General features: G+C 43.1%; 4 protein-coding genes across 6 annotated transcripts in view; 2 read left to right on the top strand and 2 right to left on the bottom strand.

Annotated features, from left to right (window-relative positions):
* Positions 1–36: 36 nt before the first annotated feature.
* Positions 37–2,488, top strand: LOC310810372 (gamma-aminobutyric acid receptor-associated protein-like 1). The gene is made up of 5 exons (XM_083678098.1): positions 37–227; positions 950–1,039; positions 1,270–1,348; positions 1,738–1,856; positions 1,977–2,488. Exons 2-5 carry the CDS (start codon positions 950–952, stop codon positions 2,040–2,042), a joined length of 354 nt encoding a protein of 117 aa, XP_083534224.1. The 5' UTR covers positions 37–227; the 3' UTR covers positions 2,043–2,488.
* Positions 2,489–2,844: 356 nt separating this feature from the next.
* LOC310810370 (natural killer cells antigen CD94) lies at positions 2,845–8,217 on the top strand. Of its 3 annotated transcripts, none has more exons than XM_083678093.1 (8): positions 2,845–2,886; positions 3,100–3,226; positions 3,587–3,691; positions 5,071–5,175; positions 5,534–5,689; positions 6,765–6,916; positions 7,075–7,172; positions 7,471–8,217. In XM_083678093.1, the coding sequence occupies exons 2-8, from the start codon at positions 3,151–3,153 to the stop codon at positions 7,595–7,597; spliced, it is 819 nt and encodes a 272-aa protein (XP_083534219.1). In that variant the 5' UTR covers positions 2,845–2,886; positions 3,100–3,150; the 3' UTR covers positions 7,598–8,217. The 3 variants fall into 3 exon arrangements, with proteins under 3 accessions (XP_083534219.1, XP_083534218.1, XP_083534220.1); XM_083678092.1 differs by having other exon boundaries at positions 2,846–2,863; XM_083678094.1 differs by lacking the exons at positions 2,845–2,886; positions 3,100–3,226; positions 3,587–3,691 and adding an exon at positions 4,619–4,943.
* A 153-nt stretch (positions 8,218–8,370) lies between these two features.
* trpv6 (transient receptor potential cation channel, subfamily V, member 6) lies at positions 8,371–13,830 on the bottom strand. The gene is made up of 17 exons (XM_083678084.1): positions 13,748–13,830; positions 12,994–13,141; positions 12,780–12,877; positions 12,478–12,600; positions 12,164–12,304; positions 11,969–12,067; positions 11,664–11,839; positions 11,395–11,541; positions 11,175–11,254; positions 10,780–10,915; positions 10,581–10,667; positions 10,312–10,388; positions 9,989–10,154; positions 9,638–9,704; positions 9,213–9,481; positions 8,818–8,924; positions 8,371–8,735 (listed from the first exon to the last, which is right to left on the bottom strand). The coding sequence occupies exons 2-17, from the start codon at positions 13,122–13,124 to the stop codon at positions 8,471–8,473; spliced, it is 2,169 nt and encodes a 722-aa protein (XP_083534210.1). The 5' UTR covers positions 13,125–13,141; positions 13,748–13,830; the 3' UTR covers positions 8,371–8,470.
* Positions 13,831–16,455: 2,625 nt separating this feature from the next.
* Positions 16,456–23,235, bottom strand: part of ephb6 (eph receptor B6) — a 32,569-nt gene continuing 25,789 nt past the window's right edge. Inside the window, exons 9-19 of the mRNA XM_083678081.1 lie at positions 22,027–22,151; positions 21,660–21,822; positions 21,417–21,531; positions 21,209–21,264; positions 20,356–20,472; positions 19,952–20,199; positions 19,502–19,720; positions 19,238–19,387; positions 18,684–18,868; positions 18,416–18,571; positions 16,456–18,239 (exon numbers count right to left, since the gene is read on the bottom strand). Coding sequence (XP_083534207.1) covers positions 18,134–18,239; positions 18,416–18,571; positions 18,684–18,868; positions 19,238–19,387; positions 19,502–19,720; positions 19,952–20,199; positions 20,356–20,472; positions 21,209–21,264; positions 21,417–21,531; positions 21,660–21,822; positions 22,027–22,151 — 1,640 coding nt within the window. The 3' untranslated portion in view covers positions 16,456–18,133. The remainder of the gene's footprint in view (positions 18,240–18,415; positions 18,572–18,683; positions 18,869–19,237; positions 19,388–19,501; positions 19,721–19,951; positions 20,200–20,355; positions 20,473–21,208; positions 21,265–21,416; positions 21,532–21,659; positions 21,823–22,026; positions 22,152–23,235) is intronic.

A 23,235-nucleotide genomic window follows, 5' to 3' on the forward strand; every position in this document is an offset into this window, starting at 1 on the left:
ATTCTCAGTATGGGGCGTTGCAATGTTTGTTGTTGTCTCTGTGCAGAAGAAGTAGACCCGTCGACATCTTAAAAAAACCCAATTCAAGTCTGTTTGACACATGATTACGACTAAATAACTGTTTTTGTAATTATTATATGATAGCATTGGCTACGCAAAGACTCGGTGGGAAAGATCGTTGAATTTGCGTCTATAGCGTTTGTTTTTCTTTCCGTTTTGCTCCAAAGGTGAGTGTGTTTATTCCTTCCTTGTGGTTTCGAATTCCCTCTCCAAAGCTGTCTCACGCTATGCTAGCAAGCTCTCTCAGCTAAAAGTTTGCGTTATACTACTGAGCTATCTAAATGTTATCGATCAGCTAGCTCGCCTTGGCCCTTTTGGATCCTATGTTCAGATAGATAAACATGTTTTTGACAATTAAGGCGCTGCCAGCTTGCCATCATCAGCTAACCCAACCCAACCCAACTAAGCTACTGACGTGGCCATGGCCCACCTTGCCATTGTTTGTGTAGCCCACCACATATTAGACATTTGATATCCACACTTGTTTCCCCAAAAGTATACAGTATTGCATTTGGGCACTGCAGATATGATGATATGCTTTTAAGAATGCAAATGTACAGTGTTAACCCGCTCCATTTTTTTCTATGCCTTTACAAGTCTAATATTTAATTTGCATTTAGTTTTTGAAAATATGTCTCTATGATCACACATACCAATGTAAATACATATTAAATGCAGGCCTATCATGAGGCATCGAGACGTAAATACAGTTTGACAGATAATATGAGGACCTAGGCTGTATATCTTTAACTCTGTACTTGCTAGCTAATATGATTCTCCAGTGAGCATGTTTACAGTCTGTGTCTCATATCAATAATTATGAACATTGTATTGGTACTGCCCTACTGGTGGGATGGCTGGTTGACCCGTACCTGTGTATTGTCTTTAGATGGACAGCCAGTACCAGCGCTCCGTACCGCTAGAGGTGAGGAGAGCGGAGGGCGAGAGAGTGCGAGCCAAGCATCCCGACAAGATACCGGTCAGTACCACAGTCATCTTGAATAGCTGCATTTAACTTGAGATAGCCTACAGTCTGTGATAATACTGCATTGGAATTCCATGTCTAGACACATGATTTGAGGAAGTTATGAGAGTAATGTTATTGGGCTCTGTTCGGCTATTTTGGGGTTATTACGGTCAACTGGGGTTTAATATGTAATGCTGACCTCTGTAACTACTGATTAATTAACACACTGCCTCCCTAATCAGATCATTGTGGAGAGAGCTGCTAGGTCGAGAGCACCTGACTTGGACAAGAAGAAGTACCTTGTGCCCTCTGACCTAACAGGTGAATCTGACATCTTTCTCACATAGTCCTCATCTCTCTCCCTTTCTATTCTTTCAATCATCAGATAGATGCTAGGCTGCCTCACTCTCCCTATAGGACTGTCTCTTCCTCATTAATACTCTTTTATTCCTTCCTCTCCTTTCTCAGTGGTCTCCCTCCTCTTTCAAAATGGGATTTTATGTCACTAAACCTATGACTTAACTCGTGATCTTGTCTTCATATTCTCCCCCTCCCTCTCCCCCCTCCACCACTGCCTGTCTCTCTTCCTCTTAATATAAAACAAAAGTCTGGATAATGTGTCAGTTTCGTTCTGAATGACCCAAACTGACCATTTGTCTATCTCTCTCTCTCTCTCTCTCTCTCTGTCTCTCTCACTCTCTCTCTCTCAGTGGGCCAACTGTGTTTCCTAATAAGACAGCGCGTGTCTATGAGACCAGAGGAGGCACTGTTCTTTTTCGTCAACAACTCCCTACCCCCATCCAGCTCTCCTCTCTCCGCTGTTTATGAGGTAAACATACTCCCAACATACTCACTCACTCACTCACTCACTCACTCACACATGCACTCACGCACTCAGTTCTGCTTTGTTATTTTTAAAAGATGTTGATCTTTTTTTTTTCCCTTACAGGAACACCATGAAGAAGATCTGTTCCTGTACATGACCTACAGTAATGAGAGTGTGTACGGTGCCTGAGAGAGGGCAAAAAGGAGGGCGGAGAGAGACGGGAGATGATGAGAGGAGACAGGGCTGTTTGGGTCAAAAGTATAAGCTCTTTGTTACGTTTCACCACTATTATTCCTTATGATTTTAGTAATGATGAGAGGGCTATGGGCAGGGTGGGAATGGGTTACAGTACAAGGGTTAAGGTTGTCAGTATTTTGGGGTGATCATAATGTTTTTTCAGTGTACTCTCAACTATGCCAATGAAACATTCTGAATTTATAAAAGAAAAGTGATATAAAAATGAGGGGGAGTAAAAAGAAATAGTTATGATGTAAAAGAACGATTGAGAAGAATAGGAGAAAGAGCTCTCTTAATGTTCACCTTTCTCTCTGCCATTTGTATTTAATGCAAATAGTATTTTTTTGTAAATTAATATGATTGACTTTTTGTGGAAAATAAAATCCAAAATGCATGGACTGCTGATTTTTTTAATTAATTTTGTAAAAACCTATTTATTGTGTGTGTGTGTGTTTTGAATGGGAAGATGATTGTAGGATTTACATATTGTCACATCACAAACCTTTCCCATTCCATTAAAAAGGTATTTGTGTATTTTGTTGTGGTTTGTAAATTTGGATGTACTGTAAAGAACAATTGCAGTACTTGTTACTGTAAATATGTTCCCATAAAAGTCCCATCACAAAATACTCAAATAGATGTGCTGACAAGACGGTGGTATGATGAAATGCTGTCTTTTCTATAAAGGAGGGGAAGAGACGGAGTCAGAAGATTAAGTTATTTAGAGGAAGTATTACCAGTAACTGGCAGGTTCGACTAATACATGGTCTTAGGTGAATAATTGTGTGTTTTTTGTGTAAGTAGTTACAGAGAATAAGAAACGGAGAATTTACTTTTGCGCAGGGAGATACATTTGTGTAGGATGTTTGTGTATGGCATACGTTTTTTTAATTTAAAGATTTAATTTCAATCAAAAAGCCACATCTACAGAAATAAAGACCTTGGGTCAGAAACACTTTGGATTTATGTAAGAAAAGTTACATAAGTAACAGTGTTGGGTTTTCAACAGGCTTTCCAGGGAAATAGAAAGTTAGAAAGACACAGAGAAAGAACGAGAATCATGGAGCTGCAGGAGATCAGCAAAGAAGAGGAAAGAGTGGAAGAGGAGGAGAGGGAAAGAATGTTGGAGACTGAAGGTAAAGTAAACAAAAATGGCTTCACCTTTATCACATCACATCAACTCTTGAACATGTTTTCGTGCTGAAATTGCCACTACTGTTAACATTTGAAGGGGTTGCCACTGAATTACATATTTCATTTCACATTTCAAATGTTTTGTGCCTGAGGGGTTGCCACTGAATTACATATTTTTACTCATTTCATTTCACATTTCTGTGTTATTTTGTGTAATAATACGAATGAATGTTAGGCTATAGTATATGCTGTTTTGCTGTGCTATGTGAGAGAAAAGTACTTATTTTCTCTCAGTCAAAGCTCAGAAGAGTGGCATTTGGGCCAAGCTCCACTTCAAACTTCTCTGTCTATCTGTCTGATAGTTGAGGAGAAGAAATCCACTGTTTACTCCCAACTGAAACAGCCAGCTGAGGACATTTATGCTGAGGCTACTTACCCAGAGAAGCCGTCTGCAGGACACAAAGCAGGTACATGAGGCTACAGCACTACTGTTACATCGGCCTGACCCAGAGATCTGAAATGTCCCATGAAAAGTAGTAAAGATTTAACTTTACAGACGAGAAAATTTAGAAAAAATCCATTAAATTGTATGAGCCGTTATAAGAGTTTGGCAATGAAGAGTATTTCTTATGTGTTCATTGCTGTTTTTTGCCTTTTTTTTTTCTGTGAGATAAACTTTCTGGAATGATAACAACACTTAATAATTATAATCGACATTCATAGAATATACATTTTATGTAGTATTTGCCATATTCCTACACATAGAAATATGCAGTACAAGATAAGAAGAGGAGAAGAAAAAGGGGAATAGAGAGAGACTAAAAGAGTGTGTGTGTGCGTGTGTTTGTGTGTGTGCGTGCACATGTGTGTGTGCATGCATGCATGCGTATGTGCATGAGATAGAAAGAGACAGACAGCAGTCAGTTAAAAGTACCACAGTGAAAGTGATCTCCCAGTTCCGAATTCTACTTTCCGACACACATGACTGTACTATTATTGTGTATTTGTGGTGTACTTGCCTTTTGCTTATACATGCACCACAGAATGTTTGGACTATTTGATCCTTCTTTGATAGCTCTTCTGTACAGTTAACCAACATTGGCTGCATGCAGACAGGTCAGAGTGACCATGAATAATGTCTAATCATACAGTTTCAGAAAATAGTCAAGCAAATTCACTACAACAGACCATGAAATAGCAGTCCAATCTGTTGTTTAGGCTAAATAGGAGCCGAATGTCTTTCCAAGGTCCAGATATCCATGAGCTGTGTCTTTAACTCTCTCTTTCTCTGTCTGACACACACACACACACACACACACACACACACACACACACACACACACACACACACACACACACACACACACACACTAAAGAGAGAGAATGTGTGTGTGTGTGTGTGTGTGTGTGTGTGAGAGAGAGAGCATTTAAGGACAGACCAAGTATTGTGTTCCACGAATTCATTATGAATCAGAAAATGGCACGTTGCTATAGAGACTAGGGAGAATTTCCTAAAACTGCATTTAGCCGTCCAACAGTCGGAGCCAAAAATACAGCAACAGACGGAGCTGGACGCTGTTAACAAATCTACAAACTATCGTGCTGAAAGAATAGCCAGGATGTATATCAAATTTTGCCGTAATTTGGGAAATGACGTGAACGATAAATTTGTGGATGACTTAAAGGCAAAATTGTCGGTTGAATTAAAGGAAAAGCCAGGTAAGAGTGTTCCGGAAACGTGTGTTGACGGATTTTAATGTGTTACTGTTTTGACATGTTCGACGATTCTGAAGAAGGCATCGACCTACCGTCAACAGTCTATCATTCTCCCCATGACATTGTCTAGACTTGCAGGTTCTTGGGAACGTGCGTCTGTACCGCAGGGTGTGTTTACTCCTCTCCGTCATCTGCCTGGTTCTACTGCTCGTCATCATTATCCTCTGTGTAAAATGTGAGTACGCACGATACAAACTCGCATAATTAGTTACATTTAAGGTCTTATTTGTCACACACAGTAGGCATTTGGGCTGTTTTTCAAAACTATGCTTTTAAAACAGACAAATGTAACTTGAATAAACTTAGTCTTCACATAACAACAACAACAACAACAACAACAACAACAACAGCAACAACAACAAAAACTCCAATTCGCTTTTTCATCAGTCTTTTTGATACTTTACGGTGTAAGTGGCCTTACAATAAGCCATTAATAAAGTGACACATTGATACAGGGATGAACATTGATATGGCAGCCAGTGCTACTGTAATGCTATCCTCTTATAACACACCCTTTCTTTTCAATTTTTTAGTCCCAACCCAGCCGGCCATCTGCCTCGGGGAAGAGGTGATTGAAAAAGAGATTAAGGTAAAAGAGGTGAAAGAGACGCGGTTCCCGCCAACTGAAGAATGCAGCCTCCAGAAATGCAGAGCGCTACACCCACAGACCCAACTACAGCAGACCCAGGGTGCGTGCACTGGAGTGTAGAGAGCTGCACTGTAGACTTCACTTGACAAACCTACACCTGCTATTCTCTATCACACACTGGCTGTTACTAATCTAATGCTTTTGGACTAATTGCATTACTTTTACAAAACATACTAATATTGTGATAATGGTACTGCATTTTCTATATGAACTGCTTGTATTTGGTTAATAACTCATATTAAGGGGACGGTTCACCATTTCACACATATTTGTTATTTTAAATAGCTGGACATAGGGGAAACCGGGGCTGGTTGTCATAAAAAGAAAATGTCTTTCCATGTTACCCAGCCTGTCTGTTTCTCCCATACCCGTGTTCCCATTCAAAGTAAAGAGCTAGATCCCACGCTGAATTTGTTATCTCCTTTGACCTTGTTGCAATTTACATAACCCTAACCCTAACCCCATTTGACTGGACATTGTACTTTATGATAAGATACGTTTTAATCATTCAAATATTGAATGATACAGTTTATCTGTAGTGATTCGGCAGGGAAATTATTTTGAGGCTATCTCTATCCCCTCAAAATCCCATTCCCATGGTCCGACCGCTTTTGGCATTGCGTTCTATCCTATTCTCTGTGTAATAACACAGTGAGCGTTCCGTAGTGTGTATAAAAACTACACTGATGTTTAGAGAAAGCATAAGACAATGACAGATGAGGAGGGAGGGAGAGAGGTTTGCTGTTCTGTTGTTTTTGTGTCTTGTCATAAGTCGTCATTATCTCAAAGTTGTGTAGTGCTGGCATATGAATAACATGGGTAATCTCTAGAGGACACACACATCAATGTAAAATCAACTCACAGCACACTTGAGATTTTTTGTTGTAAGCACTGACAACCAACCACTGTGAATTAAATCCCTGGTCTCCCCTAACCCAGATATGCACTTAAGAACCATCTGGATCGATCCACAACAGCACAGATATATCAAAATAATGAACCATTCCTTAAAATTTCTTACATGAACTGTGTGTTTTACTGATATCTGTGTTTACTCAGTCGTGTGACCTGCTGCTCTACCGTACTCCAGTAACTTAAGGTTCTTACTTTTCCAGAGTCTCACTGCCACCGTTGTGAGAAGGGCTGGCTGCACTATGAGAGCTCCTGCTACTTCCTCTCCAGAACCAGGCTGGACTGGGACAAGAGCAGGGAGGATTGCAAGACTAGAGGTGGAGATCTGGCCGTCATAACCAACCAGGGAGTGCAGGTACGGTACCTCAGTTATCACCACACCTCACTGCTCTTCTCTGTTCTTTGTGTAGTGACATTGTAATGGTAGTAACTAATCCAACTTAAGCTAACCCAGTATTACTATTGCCAAATCATCATACATCATCATACATAACAAAAAATACATTATTTCAGAACTGGCTGACAACAAAGGGAGACCTGATGTACTGGATCGGCCTGAGGTACAAAGCCAGAAAGTGGACCTGGGTCAACCACACGACACTGGGAGAGAGGTGAGAGAACAGGGGAAACAGGTCTTTACTCAAATCCTTTCCTGGGAAACTGCAATTACATTGGCATAAAAAAAATCCATCACCTATAGTGTACCAAAGGTAGTCCCACTGTGTGCAGGATTCTTTTGGTTCCAATAATCTGCTCTTTACCACAGTGAAATTGCAAATATTGTACTCAAACACAATTCTATAGGATATAGATCTAGTGCTGACCAAATGAACTTCAAACCACATCTTTGCCACAGCAATGGTTTTGTAACCTCATGTTAAACCACTGCTCTTCCCTCTCCTCTCACAGTTACTGGGGAAGCACCACCAACCAGGGAGACTGTGGGTTACTGATGGGCAGAGCGCTGTTCAATGAGAACTGGAGCTCCACAATCTGCTCTTACATCAGTCCCTACATCTGCCAGAAGGGGGTCTAAAGGACACACTAGGCCATACTCAGAGCCCAAGCATCCTAGCAGAGTAGGGCGAGGTTATGTCTGGGCGCTGATTGAAGGGCATTTTTAGGGAGGGTTAAACTTGTCCTAGATCTGTGGCTAAGCCAGGACAAGTTCTACCTGGAACATGAGTAGCTGACCACTGTTTAGATTGACTTTTGTCTTTCATTCATATTCAATAGCCTTTTCAACCATGATTACACTCCATCAATAGCCTTTTCAACCATGATTGCACATCATAATCCATGCGTCTAATTCAGTAGTAGACATACAGATATTATCAATGTTAAAGCTAGATATAATCATTACTGCTGTATGCCTTGTGAAGAACAATGAAATCTGACAATACAGAATGGTAGCTTTATGATCTTTCTAAACATTTTCTAATGAATATTAAGACATTTAATTTGTAACATGCTTTTTCATTTTTATAATCTCAAAGCGCATTATGAATGTAATGATCTTCATGCCTACTTGCACTTCAACAACATATTTTCTTATGTTCAATCATTTTCTACTTAAGATATGATTATGTAACGTGTGTGTAACTTGTCTAAGTCATTGACAATTAATAATAAAGAATAATGGTAGACGGAAAAATAGGTTAATTTGTTTTGTGGTATGTTTAAATGATAATTTTTGTCTTACATAAAAAGTGTTCATATGCATTACTTGAAATCATTGGCATACGATATGTAGTCAAGTTTATAATACATCTATTGTTTCAACTCTATCTTATATAAAATAGTATCTTTCTCCACATAATACTGCATAAAATGATTGCACCACACATTTTATATGACCATATACAGTAACCTGAATATTATACATCTCAATAGTCTTTATAAGTGTCTCTCAGACATATCTGACTTCCTGGTCGTCTTCAGGCTCTTCCTGTTCCATGTCCAAACCAAGAGCGCTGTGGCGAATCAACTGCCAGCCTGTTAGGGACTTCCTGTTTAGGTTGAACCCACCCCTATGTTTGGGTCTGATCGGGGGACTTCCTGGGATTGGTCCTTTTGACATGTCTGTTTTCTGAGTCTCATGATCATCATCCTTGGAGAAGGCACTGATGTAACGACGCATCTTTTGCACCAGTGGGTCGTTACGTTCCTCAACCCTGCAAAGGAGACAAAGTAAGGCTCAGTACCCTTGAGAACACCCATATTTGTAAACCTTCTTCCAGTTTGGTGCTGTCTTACCGGAGGTACCAGCGCTCTCCCAGGCCGTAGAGCAGACCACACACTCCCAGCCGAGGCCACAGGCAGCGGGGGAGTCTCCTCTCCAGCATCAGTGTAGTGGCTACCACCTATGGAGGGGCAGGGGAGAGGAAGGTCATATCAGGGTTAAAGTTCAAGTTCAAGTTCATTTGATTTAATTCACATAGCAGAGGTTTTTTGACTTCTCTAATAACAAACCAAATAACAATATAGTGCATTATAAAACTGGGCATTTAAGAGTTTTGTCATGTACAGCAGGGGAAGTGTGTGTCTGTGTGTGTGTGTGTATGAAAGAGAGAGAGATAGAGAGAACGTGTGTGTGTGTTTGTGTGTGTGTGTGTTTGTGTGTGTGTGTGTGTGTGTGTGTGTGTGTTTACCTGAGTCCTCCAGAGCTCATCTCTCTCCTGAGCCACTCTCCAGTGTGTGTCACTCATCATGGCTATAAGCAGGTTGAGCAGCAGTATATAGGAGACCACTGAGAAAGCGCAGTGCAGCACGTGGACGATAGGGGGCGTTGCGATCGTGTGGTCTACTGGCAGGTCTATGAGACCCACACTCAGCTCAAACTGAGAGAACAGAGTGATCGGGAAAGAACGGTATGAAGGGATAGCCTCTGGGTCCTGGGTCATATACACAATCCACAGAGCTGATGGGGGAGAGTGGAGGATGGAGGGAGGGAGAGTAGGAAAAGAGCGAGGGAGGAAGGGGGAGAGGGAGACAATCAATTGAAGTTTCATTTAGTCTATTATAGCTGTCAGCAAATACTTGTTTGAAATGTCAATAAATCACAGGGTTTACTCACAGGTGGAAAAACCCATGAGCACAATGAAACTCAGCCACATAAACTTGGTCAGGTCTCCAAATATAATCTAGGAGGAAATGAGACACACACAATTCAATTCTGAGAAGCAAAAGCTCACCAACCAAACCAACCAAACCTCATCAGAACAGAGGCTTCCAAACAGAAAACAAAACATGTGTTATGTTATCATTGTTCCCACACAGGGTTCTACTCCTATAAGCAGTATTGTACATAGTACATAGTGCTGTATACTACTCCTAAACTACTCTCCAGGTATAGCTTACTTTGTATACTTCTCACAGGGTATTCTATTTAGTGTATACTCCTCACATTGCATATCACTGGCCCTACCTTCTGTATCATGATGACGTAAGGCCCGAGCATCTGAAAGCCGCGAGCGAAGAACATGACGTTACTCCATCCTAGTACCAGACACACCGCCATGAGTACCGCCTCGCCCTGCACCTCGCTGGCTCTGAACACACACAGCAGCACCACCAGGCAGGCGTAGCCTATACTGAATAAATAACCATAACAACAGGGGGACTGGGATTAGCTGAGAGCATAAAAAAAACTATTTACCATGTTAGATTTGGGCCACATTACATGATGTTCACTGAAACCACTATACATTAAAAGTATGTCTGACAAATATGTCATTGTCCTTGGCTTACAGTATGACATGGAAGGGACCCCCCAGGGCAGTCTGTCCAAAGTAGCGCTTGGCCCCCACTCTCAGAATGTCAGGGATCTGAGGAATTGGGAAACACACAGATTATACCCACCAACATTGTCATCAGAATCAAATGGTTTTTTTTTCTACAAATTGATGTAAGAATGTGTTTCTGTAATAATGTGTGTAAAATGTAAATGTATAATTAGATGTCAGTGTTTCAATAGGAATGCAAGCCTACTGTATGGTAGGTAGGTATGTTCTATTCACCTCCAGTAGCAGAATGACCAGGGCTCCTAGAACACTGATCATCTCTCCTGCTAAGCGCAGGCTGTCCTCATACGTCACATAACTCTCCTAAGGCACAAACACACTCACACATTAGGCCTTCATACAGACCCAGGATACACACAAGCAGACAAACACACAGAAATACGTACACACACACACGCCACAAAGTCTACCCTACCTTCAGCGTTTTCTGTACACGGATGGTTCTGTCCATGTCAGATAGAGAGTAATTCTCTGGAGCATCCCTCAGGGGGCGATATACACAACAGAGTGTGAAGGTACCAATGTACAGGAGGTACAACAGCAGCAACAACCTGCCCAAAACCACAACAACAACATTACCACAACAACAATATCACAACAAGACACACACATACAGTATGACAACATTTTAGAATCAACATTAGGGCATGACCACAGTAAGATTAGAGATCACTTGAGATGAAGTAAGATGAACAGTGTGTGTGTGTGTGTGTGTGTGTGTGTGTGTGTGTGTGTGTGTGTGTGTGTGTGTGTGTGTCTGTGTGTGTGTGTGTGTGTGTGTCTGTGTTTGTGTCTGTGGGTGTATGTTACCTGAAGTAGTGTTTTCCATAGAGGTTCCACTTGAGACTGACTAACTGCCTAACAGGGGTCACCTCCAGTATTCTCCTTGCCTGGATGAGAGAAGAGGATGAGGAAAAGGAGGAGCAGTAGGAGGAGGAGGTGAGAAGAGCAGATAACTTATCTCTTAAGTCTGCTCATACAGACCATAAACATATAGTGTGATAGTTGGGATATAACAACTAACAACTACCTCTCTGTTCTGGCTGCCCACTATGAGCTCCATAACTGAGAGGTCGTCTGCCCAGGAGTCTATCTCTGTGAGGTCATAGAGGTTAGAGGTCAAAGGTCCTAGGCTCCACTGGACCACCCGTCTCTTATTGACCAGGTGCTGGAACGCCTGAGAGAGAGAGAGAGAGAGAGAGAGAGAGAGAGAGACAGGGAGAGAGAGAGATAACATAGGATTAGTTAAATTATCTAACCCTCCCTAATATTTCTCTGTTGTGCTCCTGTGCTCCTCACCACAATGTTTCCCTCCTTGGCAGCCATTTTGAAGGGTGTGAGGCCGCGGTAGTTGGGCACCATATCCAGTGGCACAGGCCGGTCCATCTCCACATCACGTGCCAACAACAGGTCTATAGCCTGACATGCAATGGTCTTATTAGGCTGCAGGACCAGGATATGTAGTACTGTGTTACCTGGTGGGGGGGGGGGGTTAAAATGTGGATGATGGAATGTGGAAGAGAGAGACAGAGACAGTGTCAATGGCAAACGGTGTAGAGAGGAGGGAGAAGAAGAGGGGGAGGAAAGAGAGGTGTACTCCATACCGAAGGAGTCCTGGACCCTGGTGCTGGCTCCTGCATTGATCAGCATAGATATGATGTCCTCATTCCCCACACAGGCAGCAAACGCCAGGATGTGCTCACCTGCAGTCCAAGTATGGGCAGCTTAGAACCACGTTTCCCAAAGTGCACATCTCTGCTTATTACACTACACTTCATTCACCCCTATTTTATATATACCGTAGTACAGCAGCCCTCCTCTTCTCTTCCTGAAGTACATCCCTGTGACTCTGGGCATGGCCACATCACCCCCTCGACTAATCAGATGACGGACCAGGTTAATGTTCTGATTCACCACGGCGAGGTGGAGAGGAGTCACGCCTGAGAGAGAGAGAGAGAGAGAGAGAGAGAGAGAGAGAAAGAGGGAGAGAAGGAGTGGGTTAGGGTGGAGAGATAGAGAGAGAGACATTGTGTGTGTGTGTGTGTGTGTGTGTGTGTGTGTGTGTGTGTGTGTGTGTGTGTGTGTGTGTGTGTGTGTGTGTGTGTGTCAGTACCGTGGAAGAGGTCAGTGGTCATGGGTTCATTGATGAGTTCAGGAGCTCCGTCCATAAGAGCCACAGCAGCCTCCAGGTTATCATTCAGAACAGCTACGTGCAGCGCTGTCTCTCCCAGGGCACCTACACACACACACACACACACACACACACACACACACACACACACACACACAGGATATAAATGTACACATGAACACAGAGTGAACACACAGTTGTGAACGCTAAAATGGTGCCTATTTGACTACTAATATACACTGAAATGGTTTATTGTTTCATACAAATGTACCTGACAGACTCACCCCTCTCAAAAATATTGGTGGAGGCACAGCTCAGAAGTTTCTTTATGCAACCCACACTGTTCTCTTTGGCAGCAAAGAAGAGAGGTATGTCATTAGTCCTATGAGAGAAAGGGAGAGGGAGGGAGGGGGGCCGACTGTGAGACTTGTAGTGTTATAATAGTATACATAACTTGTCAGTGATTGTAATGGTTTTTGATGAATAAGAGATTCTCACTGTTTGCTCTGGAGCAGAAACGTTTCATCCAGCATCTCATTCCAGCTCTTCCTGTTCTGTAGACGGAACCTCAGCTGGCTCCACCAATGGTTGAGCTCGCCCGATGCTGATCTGGCTAGGGGCGGAGCCATTTTCTAATAAGGAGGATCTGCCTGAAAGGAGTGATCGTGGTAATGAGTAAGGACCTGAGAAATTCTTGACCACCTGACCTGTCACATTATTAACATTTAATTCAAAGCTTAAATGTTCTATGTTGATATTACATGTATAGATAATTTGCATCTATGTGACACAATGATTCAGTATTGCTAGTAGACTTAATTGGCAGTTGCAGAGAGAGCCAAAAGTCCCTTTTCAAGTGTTTTAAAAAAAAATTAAACTACACCAGCTGTGTATTTATGTTGATATGATACTATGACCATGCTTAAAGCACTGTAGTCACAACCAAAACCGTCATGCCACTACCGAAACTGCTGTTATATAATGCAAATAAATGAATAATACAACATTCAAGAAGATCAGTAGTTGGACGCATATGAAATGAATCCCATCCATTAGTAAGTAAAAGCTTTTTTCCACTATATTGGACTTTAGTAGACTTTATCAAAGTTTTCAACTATGCATCATTTGCACCATTTGTGTAGAATGACCCTGGGGTAACCCATGATTAAAATAGCTTACTCTTAGACATTGTGTTTCTATTATTTTTTATTCTATTCTATTTTCTTATACCATATTGTATAAAGTTTAGCACTTGCCTTTACACACGATGACAGGTAATCCTCCACTGTGACATGGTTGTCTGCTAATGCCTCACCTGGTACACCACACTCATATGATGACAGGAGAGAAATTCACAGGTCTGAACCTTTATATGTGAGGGGAAAATGAGGGAGGAGATATTTGGAGAGGAGGACAAGTGGAGGATGGCTGGAGAGAAAGAGGAAGGAGGGGCAGATAGGTGTAAGGGAGGGGTAAGGTTTGTAATAATAGGTGTGTGGTCCTGTGTGGAACTCCATTAACAGTATCCTGGTTGTTGAGACTAGGATCTTGACAAATGGCAGGTGAATGGAATTCTTTACATTTACATTACATTTACATTTTAGACATTTAGCAGACGCCTTCATCCAAAGCGACTTACAACAAGTACATTTGTCTAAGTAAGTGAATCATCTATACATTACATCCTATACTATCCTATATGATACAGTCATCATAAGAAAAACAAATCTGTGCTAGGACCAGGGGCCATTGGCAGTCACAATGCTAAAAGAAGGAAGAATTATTATTATTATTATTATTATTATTTTTTTACAGTAGCCTATTTCAATAGGACTCTAGCACTGATCTGGCATTGCTTGATTTGACCCTGGCCAAAACTAAGAGACAGGTTCACGTTCCACAAACTGCCCCCATGGTTCATTTTCAATACCTGCATAACCACCATGAAAAAAATTTGCAACATCATGACAGTCAACACTTTTTGGTCATTAATCCAAGTGAACCATCTAGTAACTGGTTTGAAAGTCGCTGACTTTTCTGTTGCCTTGTTGCTGATTTGCAACTGAAAACCAAAACCAAATGTGTGTGTGAGGTGAAGTTACCTTGAAATGTGTCTGTCAGTCTGTGTCAGCCTTTGGGCCTTGGCTTGTCTCCGATGCAGGATAATGTTGACATAGTGAAAATCAGTCACACTGCCATAGTGACAATATAAAGTTATGTTATCCCCTATAGCCATTTAGAAGTCTTGGACGTCCAGGCATCTTTCATTGGGATTTGGAAGGACAAGACTAGCCATTTCGCAAGAGAATAGTCACACACTTGTCTAGATATTAAGTATGAACGTATTTTGACCCTAGCCCTGACCCATGTTGGAGTCAGGCCAACATCTTCATTCGTAAGAATGTCTTACTCTGCTAATAAGTTTGGCTAAATTGGTTTCTAGTGTGCTCTATTTTGCAAATTGCAAAGTAAAACCATTCAAACAACTACCTATTCTACCTGCTCACTCTGATGCACAGTGGCCTACATCAAGCCACAAGCAGCAGCCTCCCAGTCACAATGATAGTGATCTACATTCAGTGTATCAGAAGAAGTCAACAACATGGTAATTGTCACATGACAAAGACCATAATGCTTGGGTAGGCAATGCAGTGTAAGCCTGTCAGAGGGTATGGTTTTCCCCTTCAAACAAAAACAACAGGGATATAAACACATCTACTCAAGTGCATACCCTCACACACACTATACATATGTTTCATACACACATCCGATACACACACACACACACACACACACACACACACACACACACACAGGGAATAGGCTTGAAAATAGCTTTATAGCTTTGAAGAGAAGAAAGTCTGAAACTCAAAATCTTAAATCAATACAAAGTTAATTTGAACATATTGTGATTACCATTCATAACAACACAATAGCATACATTACACAGCATAGTATAACAGTTTTGCCACAGTAGTGTTCAGGTATGTTGGTGCACCATATATAGATTGTGAGTAAGAGGCTGCTTAACCTCAGTGTTAGAGTATAAACACGTTCTTATGAGGACAGTGTAGGATATAGGCTTTGGTAATGGACCTGAGTAAAGGAGTCATTTGGTATTGTTGAGTTAATAGCTATTTACCACATACCAAGCACCATGCTGAAGTACTATCATGAAGACCAGTGGTTACAGTGTGTTAATGTATTTGTAAAGGCACAATAACACCCTAACAAGTTAACTTTGTGGTTTGTGTGTTTGGGCTATTTTGGGGTGCATGTACTTTATGTGTGTATGACCTACTGTACATCATGTCCTACACCACCATCTTGTAAAATCAAGGTGTAAAATAGATAATAAATGAGAGAAATAAAGTAGTTAGCTCCACAAGGTTAACACTACATTCGTACTATAACAAAGACATGGGGCTTAAAAGGAAATGTTCTATTGTTTCAGCGTCAAGGCTTTTTCAAGACAGGCCTCTATTTATCCATTTGTCATCATTTATGTAATTGTGTATAGTGCGAGAGAGTCAGGTTAGACAGACTGACAGAAATGTGTTGAAGGTTGTAAGTGGCCCTCATGTCAGATCAAATCGGATGGCATCAGGAGATCTGGGAGACAAGCGGCTGTTCTCTCTCTCTCTCTCTCTCTCTCCCTCTCTCTCTCTCTCTCTCTCTCTCTCTCTCTCTCTCTCTCTGTCTACTGCTGAACTCAACAGATCACTGTCTCAGATTCTAGAGAAATGTGCTGAGCTGGGGATTCTTATGGGACAAAGTGGAACATGAAGTTCATTCTCTTAGATTTAAAGGTGATCTCTTAGAGTAGTTTGGATAGAGTTAAACATTTGATTAGATGTAACTAATTATACAATACAATACATAGGAGGATGCAATTTAGGCAGATGCAATGCTTTAAATAAAATCATATTCTTTATTTTACAAATTTGCACAATTGTGGAATAGTGGTGAACACTTGTACAAATAAACACATTTATTCAAATGCATACCCTCACACACACTATACATACGTTTCATACACACATCCGATACACACTCACTCACAGACATCTGTGTACACACCATAGAGTATGCACACACACACACACACACACACACTCACACTCACACACGCAGTAGCCTCATATACAGCATACACACACGCACACACAGCATCATATACAGCACACACACACACACACACACACGCGCGCGCACGCACACGCACACGCACACGCACACGCACACACACACACACACACACACACACACACACACAGTAACAGACACAGAATACTCACAAAGCATAACCTCTCCTTCCTTACTTCCATTGGCAATCAGATCACTCAGTTATTGTCCAGTTAACCGATTTCACATTCACAATGCTCAAATGACTCAGTGACTTACTCTACCTATCAAATAAAAGGATGTGAATTGTGAAATATACACATAGAGGGGGTGCTGTTCCAGCCTCTGAGTGCTATGGAGTCCTAGATCTATCGTCTTGTGTGTGTACAGCGGCTAAGGTGAGTTATACCTGAAACCCCTTTATACACCAGGTTAGAGTGTGGTGTAGTAGTACACCCAGGGCTGCTCTCTAAGATATAATACCTACAGTATAGACCTCAGCAGTCTGTTCTCTAGAAGACTTCTATCGGGGGAAGACTCACTTTGCTCCAACACCAGGACTTTTCTCAAAACAAAGACCTAAATCTAAACCTGCTTACTGTAGGTTTTACTGTTAGTTTAATAACCACTATTTCATTTTTTTTTTATTTCTCTTTCTCTGTTGCTTACAGTAACATCCACTTTGGAAAAGTGATGTGAGATTTGACAATTTGGCTCTAAATTGTGCATGACTCCAGGACCACCAGGACTTTACTGTAACTGCACCCCCCTTTTGTCACGTCTAATGGTATAACCCCCCTAAAAGTGACCAGGCTAACCTAAGGCAATGTGCCGACTTCAGTACAGAGGAGGTGATGTAGCTTACAACAAATAATCAAACAATGTCCACGATATCAACATTTATCAGTAAAAACAGTCTTGTTTTGATTGTCTCTGCAATTGCTTGTGATGGGAGATCCCTACGTTCTTGTAAAAAATACATTGTCATTGTTTTTTTTTCTTTATAATATCCAATGATGGTGGTGAGACTTACGAGTGAAAGAGTGAGGGAGGTACAGTGGTGAAACAACGTGGGAGTGAGAGAAAGAGAGGAGGAGAAGAGAGGTAGGGTTATAGGCTGGGTAAGAGAGAAGGCAAACAACAGCGAACAAGTGAAATAAAACACATTTTTGAAGACTTTTTTTTTCCTCAGATCCTCCTGCTCCTCAGCAACACTCCTGTCTGACCTCACTGGGTTTGGACTGCAGCTCCCATAGTGCACCTCTCTGTTGCTTCATATGTTCCCCTCAGGTGATTTGTGGGAAAGTGAAGTTGTATTCGGTCACTACTCCCAGCTCCAATGTATGGTTAAAGATATTATTAGACAACCAAAATTCACTCATCAACCCTCAATGGTGATATTCTCAAAATTGGGTAGGAAATGGGTTCAATTGAAAATAATGGCCTTAGAACGGAATACTGGAGCTGACAATAGTGAAACAGCACCATGGCTTTCCCAGTTTATAAGTAGGCCTCACACCTCCACCTGGCCCTGGGTGAGATGGTTTCTGAGCTGCTGTGCTGCGTTGACGATCTTCCTCTGGTGCCCCAGAAGGTTCACCCCCAGCTTCTGTACATCCCTGAGAGAGAGAGAGAGAGAGAGAGAGAGAGAGAGAGAGAGAGAGAGAGAGAGAGAGAGAAAGAGAAAGAGAGAGAGAGCAAAAAGTATAAAGGTGAGTTGCACTAATCTGTAAGTAATACATAATTATATTAGAAAGTAACTTAATTGATACAGAAATCAAAGAGCAGGACTCACTCCATAGTGAGCTTGCTGACTCTGTCCAGCGTGTCCAAGTGCTCTCGCTCAAACTCGTCCTTATATCTGTCCATCCTCAGTGCCGTCAGCCAATCACTGACCGTCGCCACGGACGACAGGTCTGTGGGGGTGGGGCTGAGCAGTGGTTGGGTTGAGCTGAAGTTAGAATGAGGGGGAGATCAAGTTTGAATAAGTCAGAATAGCATTAAGAACACATATCACATGTTTGAATTTTGAAAGCAAAGGCTGCTGGGATCTGTAGTCTCACCGGGGGTGCTCAGCCTTGAGAGAGGCTGGGTGTCGTATGAGCCTGTCCAGGGAGGAGAGGAGGGTGTCAAAGCCAGGCCTAGTCCCCCTCTCTGCCTGCCAGCACTGCAGCATCAGGGAGTGGAGCGCAGGTGGGCAGTTGTGGGGGGCCGGGAGACGGTACTGGTCTGCTACTGCCTTCATCACCTAGTATATAGAAGGTAGGAGGAAGGGGGGAGAGACAGAAAGAGGGGGGGTGAGGGATGGAAGAGAGACAGAGAAAGGTGATAAAGGGAGATAGAGAGGGGGAGGAGGTGATAGAAGGAGAGGGTGAGAGAAAGAGGAAGGTAAGAAGGAGAGAGAGAGAAGAGAGTGGGAGAAAGAAAGGGGGAAAGCGTATCAATAACAGCCTGGTTGTTGACAATCTGCCCTACTTCGAAAGGCCATAGAGGCTGTTCTGGAGCAGTTAGAGATGATTTTCTATTCTGTTCAGATGCCTGTGTGTTTTCTCTCTGCTTGTCCTTATCAATTAAACATGGCTGCCCCCATTCCTGCTTCGATCTCCCGTCGACTCACTTCCTGGTTGCTCATGTCCCAGTATGGCCGCTCTCCGTATGACATCACTTCCCACATCAGCACGCCAAAGCTCCAGACATCGCTAGCCGAGCTGAACTTGCGATGCTGGAAGGCCTCAGGGGCCGTCCATCGGACAGGGATCTTGCTGCCCTGAAGGAGGGAGAGAAGGAGCAAGGGATTAGGAATGAAGATTGCAAACTAAACTTCATCATGCATGTAAAGTTAATTCTATAGGCAGAAAAAAATACATTTCCCAGCACGCACCAGTGAGGCAGTGTAGGTGGGCATGTTGTGGTCCAGGCCCTTCATTAGGCGTGACAGCCCAAAGTCGGACACCTTGCACACCAGGTTGGAGTTGACCAGGACGTTCCGAGCCGCCAGGTCGCGGTGAACAAAGTTCCTCTCAGAGAGGTAGCGCATCCCTGCCCCGACCCCCCTCACCATCCCCACCAGCTGGAGAACACTGAACTGGTCTTCATTCTCCTGAGAGATGAGACCAGGATGGAGGGATGGAGAGGGGGATAAGGCAGAGAGGAAGAGAATGAGGGGGCAGAGAAAGAGGCAGAGGTGGGGGAGGGTGATCAGGAGAGCAAGAGAGAGGTTGGGAGAGATAATATTAAAATCAATCACCATGATTAATCAGTTATTGTAACTTGTCGTTCCTTAGTTCTCAAACATGATGTCAATGGGAGATGTAGTTCTTGGTAGTCTCACCCTGAGGAAGGCGTCCAATGGTCCGTTCTCCATGAACTCAGTGATGATCCTCTCAGGAGGGCTGTGGGTGGCCACTCCCTCAAGCTTCAGCACATTGGGGTGGTCAAACTGGCCCAGTACCCCTGCCTCGGTCAGGAACACCCCCCTCTCCCGTTCTGTTACGCCCCAACGCAGCGTCTTAACTGCCACTACCACCTCCCTACGGTTCAGAGGGCGGTACCGCCCCCGAGACACCTCCCCAAACTGGGCTGAGAGCGGAGAGGGGAGAGGGGATTTGAAGTTTTTGCCTTGTGTTGTTTTGTTTTGTATTGTTGTTTTATGCATCATCTTTTGAGCTTGAAATTCAGCTCAACTGGAAGTTTAAGTATGAAGTCATATGTGCTTTGCATAAATAGGACTCCTACCTGCACCAATCACCTCCTCGATCTTGAGGTGAGATGGGTCTATCTCGCGGGCAAACTCTTTGACCGCCTCACTGGGGTCCTCGTAGGTAGAAGGGTCCACATAGTATTTCACCCCACCTGCCAACCGTAAAACACAATGCATTAACAGAGAGAAACCACGTTAGCATATAAAAGCCATCCATGATTGTCTCTGTGTCCTGTATGTTATTGGCCTTTGACAGTAACAAGTATGGTTCAAAGCCCTGTCAACGGATTAGGCTTTGCTACATGATGAGCTATTAGCATAGATGAATAGGAACAGGATGCTTTTGGACACAACCAGAAATGTAATTTCCTCCACTCTCCCCATATATATCTTTCTCCCCCATATCTCCTTTGCTTCTCTCCCCCTCTGTCTTTCCGTCTAATTTCTCTTCACCCCCCCTCCCCCCATCCCCCCCCATCCCTCTCTTTCTCCCTCTGCCCCAGGGGTAATGCGTATTAGACAAGGTCACTGCCTCCATTCTCCACTTTAGTGCACTACAGAGGTGACCTATTCCACAACATGCCAACAACGCCATAGGAAAAGGGTTGACTTGTGTGTGTGTGTGTGTGTGTGCTTGATAATATCACACACGATGGTCAGATAATCAACATGGATAGCGGGTGAGGTAGGGGGAAGGTTTATGAGAATGCATGCTGACCATTGGTGAGCAGTACTGATGATTGAGCTCATAGAGGCTTGAACAGGTCTAGTTCCAGAGATGAACACACACACACACACACACACACACACACACACACACACACACACACACACACACACACACACACACACACACACACACACACAAATACACAAACACACACTCACCTCTGTTACTGATGTACCTCTGGAGTCTGTCACTGTAGGGACTCTCCCTCCTCTTACTATGACAAAACACAAAGTGTGTGTACAGTATAAGACAACAGATGCATTGTGTGTGTGTGTGTGTGTGTGTGTGTGTGTGTGTGTGTGTGTGTGTGTGTGTGTGTGTGTGTGTGTAAGTGAGACTGAGAGTGACTGCGTTTAGACCACTCACCTGCGGAACACGAACACAACCACAATCGCCACCACGACCAGGAGGAAGGCTGCCCCGCCCATTATGGAACCGACCAACAGAGGCAGCCGATTCTGGATCTGTTTTGAACGCTCTTCTGAGAAAAAAGAGAGAGAAAGGTTGCCTCTTGTATTGTTGCCTCTTGTCCTGTCCTTTAAGAGCAATCTATCTCAATGACTGACTCAACTGGGTGAATAAAAGATGAATTAGAATTGACAAACATACCCAGGGCCAGAGTAGTGAAGTAGATGGTGTGGCTGTAGGGACCATAACCTCTCTCATTGCGGGCCCTGATCTGAAAGGCATAGATGGAGCCTGGAGCCAGAGAGTTGACTGTCACCGTGTTAGTCTCACTAAACACACTCACCGCACTGTCCTCATCTGAACCCTGCGAGAGAGAGAGAGAGAGAAAGAGAGAGAGAGAGAGAAAGAGAGAGAGAGAGAGAGAGAGAGAGACAGAGAGAGAGGGAGAGAGAAAATGTAATTAAGTGGGGTTTTTAGTGCCCACGTGTTTGTTTGCGTGTGTGTGTATGTGTGCACGCCTGCGTGTGTGTGTGTGTGTGTGTGTGTGGTGCGTGCTTGCTGTCCGTACCTTGTCGTAGTATCTGAGCTGGTACTCCAGGATGTCTCCATTGGGTCTATCAGGCTGAGGCCAGGACAACGTAATGGAGTCTGGAGCTCTGCTCAGCTGGTGCAGCATGGGGACTTGAGATGGCACTGAGAGAGAGAGAGGGGGGGGGGTTGGAGTGAGGACAACTTACATATTGGCATTGACAGATTGTGTTGTTACTGTATTAACTACATGGGGGCAGCATCACACAGACTTGAGGAAGAGCCAGAAAGAGTAGGGCTGTGTTCCTGCCCAGGGAACTATGTAGTGCACTGAGTCGAAAAATGTATTCATTCGGAATGCCCTGCGGCATCATCAAACTGCATGTATTTCAGTCACCCACACCACAGAGATATAAACAAAAGATCTTCGCCAGACAATTATGCTAAGTAACTACAGACAGTATTTTTTGTTAGATGTTGCACAGCTAGCCAATGCGTTAGCTGCTACTGAACGCACACTAGGATCTTAGGTAGAATAGAGATACACAGAGTAGGCTCTGGCTATCTTTCCCATTCATTGCATCTGTGAGCAGAACGCCATATAGTCAACTAGGGTGGGACTTCCTATGAGCAGGGAAGGCTTCAGCCAATTGGATCAACACATGGTCTTTGTCTTCAATAAGTTTATGTATAGATTGTATATGCAGTTTCAGTGGAATGCCGCCATCTACTGGTACCAATAAATAAATAAATAACTGACTTGAGACACTGGAAATGAGTTGATACTACACTCCATCACAGCAGGTGGCAGTGAATCACAAATATATGATTTACACCCACTCAAATCACAGAAGATGAAGAAAGTTGACTACATGGCGCTCCCTATATAATCCCAGTTCATATAGGGGAGTGCCCCCTCTTGTGGTTATAATTCTGTGGGTTGAATGCTGTATGACAGTATGGTTATAGTACTGTTACAGTAGGCAAAATCGACATTGGTTAGAATTCAGGGGCTTTCCAACATTCCAGGCGTGTCAGAAAACCAAAGGCGTTTTCCCAAAACCAAAGGCTTTCTCTATGGTAGAGCAGACAAGAAAAGAGTATCCCTTTAATCGGATTTCTGCTCTCTATCACATGGAACATCTTGTGATGTCTTGTCTGTTCCTGCTCTACCCTACCTGCCCCCCTCCTCCCTCCCTCCCTCCCTCCCTCCCTCCCCTTTTCCTTCCCTCCCTCCCTCCCTCCCTCT

Source organism: Argentina silus, assembly GCF_951799395.1.
Source record: "Argentina silus genome assembly, chromosome: 10".
Taxonomy (NCBI): domain Eukaryota; kingdom Metazoa; phylum Chordata; class Actinopteri; order Argentiniformes; family Argentinidae; genus Argentina; species Argentina silus.

Coding starts and splice junctions, on each gene's coding strand:
- trpv6 (XM_083678084.1), bottom strand. CDS start 13,124: ATGGCTCCGCCCCTAGCCAGATCAGCATCGGGCGAGCTCAACCATTGG. Junction 12,068..12,163: donor AGGAGGGCTGCTGTACTACG/GTATATATAAAA, acceptor CTTGGACTGCAG/GTGAGCACATCCTGGCGTTT. Junction 8,925..9,212: donor ATGAGCTCTGGAGGACTCAG/GTAAACACACAC, acceptor GCCCCTCCATAG/GTGGTAGCCACTACACTGAT.
- LOC310810370 (XM_083678093.1), top strand. CDS start 3,151: ATGGAGCTGCAGGAGATCAGCAAAGAAGAGGAAAGAGTGGAAGAGGAG. Junction 3,227..3,586: donor AAGAATGTTGGAGACTGAAG/GTAAAGTAAACA, acceptor TCTGTCTGATAG/TTGAGGAGAAGAAATCCACT. Junction 7,173..7,470: donor CACACGACACTGGGAGAGAG/GTGAGAGAACAG, acceptor CTCCTCTCACAG/TTACTGGGGAAGCACCACCA.
- LOC310810372 (XM_083678098.1), top strand. CDS start 950: ATGGACAGCCAGTACCAGCGCTCCGTACCGCTAGAGGTGAGGAGAGCG. Junction 1,040..1,269: donor AGCATCCCGACAAGATACCG/GTCAGTACCACA, acceptor CTCCCTAATCAG/ATCATTGTGGAGAGAGCTGC. Junction 1,349..1,737: donor TGTGCCCTCTGACCTAACAG/GTGAATCTGACA, acceptor TCTCTCTCTCAG/TGGGCCAACTGTGTTTCCTA.